This window comes from Lygodium microphyllum, chromosome 24, assembly GCF_053477565.2.
Source record: "Lygodium microphyllum isolate KBCC chromosome 24, Lygodium_microphyllum_v1.1.10, whole genome shotgun sequence".
Classification (NCBI taxonomy): Eukaryota; Viridiplantae; Streptophyta; class Polypodiopsida; order Schizaeales; family Lygodiaceae; genus Lygodium; species Lygodium microphyllum.
In genome coordinates, this window is record NC_141158.1 from 89,671,372 (window position 1) to 89,679,120 (window position 7,749).

The 7,749-nt window shown below is 40.4% G+C and overlaps 1 protein-coding gene across 1 annotated transcript; it reads right to left on the reverse strand.

The window, feature by feature from the left end:
- Window positions 1–1,466: 1,466 nt before the first annotated feature.
- Window positions 1,467–2,189, reverse strand: LOC148015342 (pentatricopeptide repeat-containing protein At1g03540-like). The gene is made up of 2 exons (XM_087665190.1): window positions 1,847–2,189; window positions 1,467–1,726 (listed from the first exon to the last, which is right to left on the reverse strand). The coding sequence occupies exons 1-2, from the start codon at window positions 2,187–2,189 to the stop codon at window positions 1,467–1,469; spliced, it is 603 nt and encodes a 200-aa protein (XP_087521316.1).
- Between the last annotated feature and the right edge of the window lie 5,560 nt (window positions 2,190–7,749).

A 7,749-nucleotide genomic window follows, 5' to 3' on the forward strand; every position in this document is an offset into this window, starting at 1 on the left:
GGAGCAATAGAAGACTGTTAGAAGGCCCTTCGACCTTAATTTCTAATTCCCCACCAACTTGCGTAGAGTATTGCCAGTCAAGGTGGTGGAAGAGGTCATTAATGTGGGAAGTTGACTAGGAGACAAATGGACCTCGGAGACAGAGCAGAATCCCACCTTATGGGGGACTGAGGATGCAGATTTTTGGCAAGATAAATTTTTTGAAGTGCCTAGGGCTGTGAAGGGCTATGAGTGCCAATCCACATGGAGGAGGTGCATTTTTTACGTGAACATGGATGCCTGGATGCCTTTTTATAACACCTTACCCTTCGAGCGAAATAATCCAAGCTTCATGCCATATTTGAGAAGGGTTGGAGTGGATTTTAACCCAAGCATCCATGACCGGTATGACTTCCCATGGATCTACAACACCAACACTACTAAACCTGAAGAGGCCCTCATTTTTATGTGAGAGGACCTATATGATTCCATAGTCTACTTCATCGACAAATTCCCGATCTCGCCTTCATATCACTACTTGTAATTATCTTGGTCTACTTAGGATACTACTTAGACAGGATCCCACGACACAAGAGCATCGCCTTCCATCCCTCTTTTTTGATCCCAATGGAATAGATAGCTGCACCATGGCAAGATTGATGATGCAAGCAGCTCTATTCCTTCATTTTGCTTAGCCCTCCTGGAAGATAGCTCTTCTTTGAAAAACGAATGTACATCCATGGTGCAACTTCAAAAGTGGTATCAACCTGTTTTTCCTTTTTTGCTTCTTGGCCAACTTCTTTTTTAACCCGAAAAATCTTGTGGGAAGGCATGGCGACAGATTTAGCTAAGAAAGCTTCTTCGATCATGTTGCTGATCCTATTGGCGATGGGTGGAAAGAGTGCTCACAATTAATCTACACCACCCCTCCCTTTTTTTAGCATCCTCAATAACCAAATATATGTATGTCCCCAGTGTCCAATTGTGATTTCGTTAACTCTCCTCTTAAAAAAGCAAGCTCACCTATTAACTTTTAATTTTGTTGTAATACTTTAGTGGGTTTCTCCTCAAGTGTTAAAATCATTGCTTTCACTTTGCAAAGTCACCTTTTTTGTTTCCTGCAACTTTACTATCAGTTCTTCTTGCACAAGCTATAGATGATGTTCAAGCCTAGCAAAATCTTCGTCTGTTTTCTCTTTAGAGATGCTTCAATGAGAAAGCAATTCAGTCACCTATCTACTCAAACTTGTAGCTTCCTTGGAAGCCAATTTGTACTTTTCTACAAGAGCATGTATAGATCTTTCAAAAATTATATTTATAGAATCAATTGAATAGATCACGCCCAACTCCTGATCCTCTATAGCATTACCCATCAAATCATGAATGTGAGTGACTAAATCCTTTATATATGTATTTTTTTCAAACAACTATGGCCTCTTTTTTTAAACCCAATTGTACAGCATGTTCAAAAGCTAGTCTACCAAGCTTCACATTACCCCACTTTCTACAGCACCCAACATAGTGAGCCATACTCTAAGATCAATAGAAAAAGGCATGTCCTTGATCACTACCAATGCCTTGCTTGCACGGGCAAAGAGATCCACCATGCAAGTGTAGTGATCTAAAGTTTCAGAGACACCACAATTTAACCTCATAATCTCAAAGTACATCTGCCCTTTATCCAACAGAACTGTCTGACCACATGCATTGAATACAATGGTAAATGTAATCATATCTGGCTTCAAACCTTTTCAAATCATTTTGTCAAACACTTGAAAAACATGTTCAACTTTTCCACGTAGAGCATACCTTGCCATTAGGACACTCCATGTTTCAACATACTGCCTTGGTGGCTCGTCAAACACACCTTGTGCTATTGCAAGCAGCCCACACTTTGCATACATGTCTACCAATGCAATGCCAACAGCAACATCTGTTTCCAACAACTCTTTTCTAACAATCTCAACATGTATTTCTTTACCTCTTTTGATTGCTCTTATGCTGCCACATGCTTGCAACACACAAACATAGGTGATTGCATTTGAAGAGAGATCCTCATGATGCATGCTTTCAAAACACTTTAGTGCTTTCTCACCATGCCCATGTTGGACATATCCTGCCATTAGTGCACTCCATGAAATGACATTCCAAACCGGATGTTCATCAAACACTTGATGAGCTTCTGCAAGGAGCCCACATTTGGAGTACATATCTATCAATGTTGTGCCAACAATAATATCTTTAGTTAGCAGACCTCCTCTAATGATCTCACCATGCATTTCTTTGCCCTTGTCTAGAGTTCCTAGGATGCCACAAATTTTCAAGTTGCAAGCAAAGGTTACAGAATGAGGAGAAGTCCCCTCTAAGTGCAATTGTTGATGATAACAATTCAGCACTACCTCTTCAATCCCCTGCCCTATATAATGCACAATCAGTGCATTCCATACAGCTTGTAAGGACCTAAAACGTCGACATTGGCTATAGGCACTATCCGGGCCTCTATAACACTCAAAAGACAACCCCACATGGTCTCGCGACTAGGAGTGTCCAAGGGACACATTGCCATAATCTCTATTGTTGGTATTGCGTTTGTAGTAAAACGTAGTCCAACGATTGCCTTTCCCTACTCCGGTCAAAGGGAGATCCCACACATCTTGGTGTAGTACACCAACGCAATACAAACATAAAGGAGGCACCCCTTCGACGACTAAATATCGTGGCCCCACTACAGCTCTCCTACACCGAGAGGATTGGCCCCTCAATGCACTGCTCTAACATAAAGAACATACAAACAATCTCCACTATTATATATTTTGAATGATCCAGGAGATTTAATATTTCCTTACCAAGCTTGCCCCAAGAAACCGTTTGTCTATCCTATAGCTCAGGCTTCCTTACACACTCCACATATGTCAATGTTTGGCAAACAATTGCGATGCGTCCAGGTTTGATTCCATGTTATGCTTAATGCAAGTGTGGATGGCCATTGTGCTCAAGCATTTTACCATTAGAAACTAGCTAGGTGAAGTGCAAAAGCAACCCTTCAATGGTTTTCCAACTAATTGTATGTGCAACATTGATAAAGACTAGCACCAAATTTCTTTGTGCTACTAGTCTACTTAATTTAAATGATAATCGGTCCTATATGTTGTGCATACACAAATAGATCAAAATTTGAATCATTTTCAGTAACTAACCACTTTCACAAACCCTCTTCCTTCCTATAGTTTAGGTTTTGCATTCGTTGGGTAGGTGTAGGATTGATTTTTATGTAATTTTTCATATAAAAATCGATAAAACCATATTATAACATAAAAACAAGGCTTGATTGAGGCTTGAACCTCATGTTTCAGCCTTGTTATATGCTCACGAATATAAAATGTAGTTTTTCTTAAATTTTTAGGTGCAAAAACTAAAATTTGCCTATTTTTTCCATTTATTAGTATAAAAAATTACGATATTTCAAAGTTATTGGTTTTTCCTAATCAAGTATACTCAGCATTATTTCCATATCCATTTCTATCCCATATGACCCCAAAACACTCAACAAAAATCCCAAATTTCATTATTTTTATCAAAATTGCAAGTTACGAGTTTTTCGTGTTTTGCGAGAAATTATTATATCTTATATTTTTTGGTTTTCCTTCATATTTCAGAGAGAATGCAACATGGAAAATCAAGAACAAACAAAATCAAGCACTTCCTTCAATCATTTTCCATAAAACCAAAGAACCACTCACTTACACATAGAAACCTGCGGGTTGGAGCTCGTATCTCATAGACGGGAGGCCATTGACACTTCTTCTTTTCCATTGATGCACTCTCTCAGCCCGATCTACGTCCTCCATTGCTCCAATGTCATCATTTGCTCCCAATTCTTCATCACACCCCTCCCCCTTCTCTCTTGAATTGATGCATATGAACAACAACAAATATGAGAGAGAAAGACCAAAAATCAGATTTCTTATTCCTCCATGAAATCGGGCAAGATGGCAGCCATCTCCTTCCTCTCTTTGTATAGATCAGGAATCTCTCTCTCTCTTTAGAAGATTGCCAATTGGAGCGGCACCGAGCAGATTTGACGAGGGCACAAAGAAATTTGCGCCCCCTCGTTGTCATTTTTTCAAAGTTTTTTCTTTTAATAAGCCTAAGGTTAAAAATCTTTAAAATAATTGGTTCGGCTTGGCATGTTCACACTTCTCGGCAAGTGGATATTTCATTTTTGGGTGGGTGAACAGACTCGAATTCAAGTATTGTCTGGACAGGTGACTTCGCAGCATTGAAATCTATAATCTTGGACCTTGTCGTGCACTTTTCGGCTCTGAGATCCAGTAGCTACTTTATAACACCGAACCTTGGGGGGATTAAATGGAACCTCTGATTGACGAACTGAGACTTGCATTGGATTTCTGACGTCGAAATGCATTTAGAAAAACTCCAGCTTGGCCATCCACCACCATTCGATTTTTCATAAAAAATTAGTCTTTAGTGCTTCCCGAGCACTTCTTACTCCAAAAACGGCTCAAATGCTTCAAGCATGTCTCAAATCCGGCTCCTAAAATCCAGCTCTCAATGGCGACCATGGGATAGGGCGACTCGGCGTGTCGAATTTCCCGAATAGATCTGTACATGCATAACCATAAAGAGCATCAAGCTGATACAAAAAATGCAACAAAACACATCACAGCTCTCACCCTACCCCCTGATAGAATCAAGGCATGAAAATCCATAAGGGATAGGCCTAGCATAATCTGATAGAAATCCTAAGCGAGTCTCTAACCAACTGCTTGAACATGGACTGGCTAAAAAGCCTAGCAAAGAGGTCATCCTAGTGGTGGTTTAAATGACCTACCTATCTTAGGACAACTGGACTAGGACCTCCTACTAGGCGAGGACTCCTATATCTTGATTAATAAATATTTTCATTTAACATAGTTTTTTTCCAAGGTTTCCATACTCGGGTGTGTAAAAAGGAGGGAGCTGAGAGTAGAGTGACCTAAAGAGAATAGGGCGGCCTCAGGTCCTGACACAATACCCAAGAACCTACCATCGTGAGACGACACTTAATCATTTTTTAACTCTCACTTTTATTTTCACTCCAACCTTCCTTTCTTTTCTTTTCGGCTAGTTGCTACCCCTAGGAAGACAAGGCATCCAGCCCCGGTCTACTGACTTGTCCCCAGGAACCTACTAAGCCTTCGCAAGGCGATAATCAATTGTTTGTAGGAATTATTTTTTCATTTTTCTTCTTCTTCTTTTCCTTTTCTTATTGAGGGGTTAAAACCCCTTTTTATGCACCTTCGTAACTTGTATCTTTAGATAGATTCATAACTTGCTCTTCTTTTGATATTTTGGCAGGCTCCGTTAATTGCCTTGCACTAGCAGGGACTCCTAGAACAGCTGCCTAGCAGGTTGGCAGAACAGGGTCACTAGGACTACCCTCTATCACAGGTCCTTATCACCTAACAATGTCCTAACAGAAGGTACACAACTACTCAAATCTCCCCCAGGTTTACCTAACCAACCCTAGGACTTCATACCTTGTTTGCCGGTCCCCAACAACCAAAAAGAAATTAACCCTTACATACACCACAGGGAAAAAGGCTCCAAAGGGGGATGACACCACTTGGAATGGCCACAAGAAGTTCCTTTGCAGAAAAGGCTCCCTCCAATGACTTCATCAACTGTGTGATGCAATCACTAAAACAAAAAACCATTAAACGTACCTACACCAAACTGACATATGGCCCTCTTGGCCTAAGGAAATATCGCAGTTCACACCTAACAAAACTGGCCCTCTTGACCGAAAGAAATAAAGCATTTAAACTCGACAAAAATCGATCTTCTTGGCCTAATGAAAATCAAACATTAAAACCCTAAAAAGAACCAACCCTCTTGGCCTAATGGAATAAAACACAACAGCTCTATATATCCCCCATTGTATTTCTTGCTAATATACAACAAGATGCTTCATCCCAAGGAGGAAATAGGGCTCCTGCCCTAAACTAAATGCATCAGATTATGACCCATGCCTCCTGCATAAATAACAAGAGGTGTATGCATAATGTGTCATCTGACCAACCTACGGGTCCAAGATAACAACAAAAAATGGGTCTCGGCCACTCTTTGCATCACCCATACTAACCATCGCCTACCATATAGGGCATGTTCTGATAAAAGCCCCTACAATCGACCGGGTCCTATCTTATCATTAATAGAGATATCCACACTAGGACCATAGTTGAAGAAAATGTATTCTTCATAAGCAAAGTTTGCTAGCGAGTTTGCAAAGTGATTCCAATAATGTGGAACCAGTTGAAGAGACACTCTCTCAAATTCGTTGATCAGGGTTATAGGTAGTGCGATAATACATAGAAAGAATGGGATTTTGCACTGTGTAAGTCCCATTTAGTTGGTTCAATACCAACTGGGAATCCCCCTTTACTAACAATTGATGGATACTGCTCTTCTAAGCAATAATCAGGCCCATGATTAAAGCTTTGTATTCCGCTATGTTATTGGTAAATCCAACCCTGAGATAAACATCTAATTTCATCACGATTTTATATCAGGGATCTCTACTAACTACCCCTATACTCCCTTTCTTGTTGGGACCCCTGGACTCTCCATCAAAGTACAATGTGTACATCCACAATGGGTTCACATAGCCAGCCATCGTTAGCTCTACTCATAATTATGATAATCATAATTTAGCATATTCAAAGGATGTACTGAAGGCTCCATTCTACCTTCTTCATTGAATATAATAGGGATGCTTGTCAGAATTCATAAGCAGTGATGGCAGAAGACTTTGATTTCCCAGACAAATGATCCATCCTCTTGCTTAATCACTTTATATCCTTTACTCCGCCAAATAAGCTTCCCTTGATGATATCTATGCTCCAAGTATGGGTGTTCCAAGTAAGGAATAAGCCACCCCATCAACCAATATTTTCTATTGCAGGTGTTTGATAAGCCCCACATTGACGCTTAGCCACTTCTTGGTGCAACAGACTCTGCAATTTGAGCTCATCCAAGTGGGCTAGAGTTGTAAAGCACTCGAAGAGGGCATCCTTGTCACCCAAAGAATGATTGATTTCGAATCTTATAGTTGGCAACTCAATCTCTAGGGGCAAAACACACTCCTCCCCATAGACTAGCTTGAATGGGGTGTGACCAATGGATCATTTAAACATTGTGCTATACACCCACTCCGCCACATATAGTTTCTTATCCTAGTCTCGCTTCTTTTCTAACACTATTGTCAATAGAATACCCACAAGCTGGTTGTTAGTACTTTCAACTTGCCCATTTGCCTATGGGTTATAAGGGGTTGTCTTATTGTGCTTAATTTTCCACGCTTCAGTAAAGCTTTTAATCACCTTCTTTAGGAAATGGGTCCCACAGTCCGATACTAATTCTTTTGGCAAACCGAATCGGCATAGAATATGTTCTGATAAGAAACTGGCAGTCTTCTTTGCGTCGTCCCTCCTTGTCGCTCGTGCTAATACTATGTATGGTAGGTACTGAAAATAGGTAGAGTACTTTGCCCCTTTTAGGTGCTTTTAAACCTGGTGCTTTTACTAGCTCTTGTTTCACATCATCAAAAGCTATCTTACAAGGGTCGCTCCATACAAATAGTCAGCTAAAGGATAACAAAATTGTTAGTGGCAACGTTCTTTCTACTAGGGCATTTATGAACCTCCAATAATACCCTACTGATGACAAAAAGCTGTGTACTTCCTTTGGAGTGCGTGGCAGACTCATGGC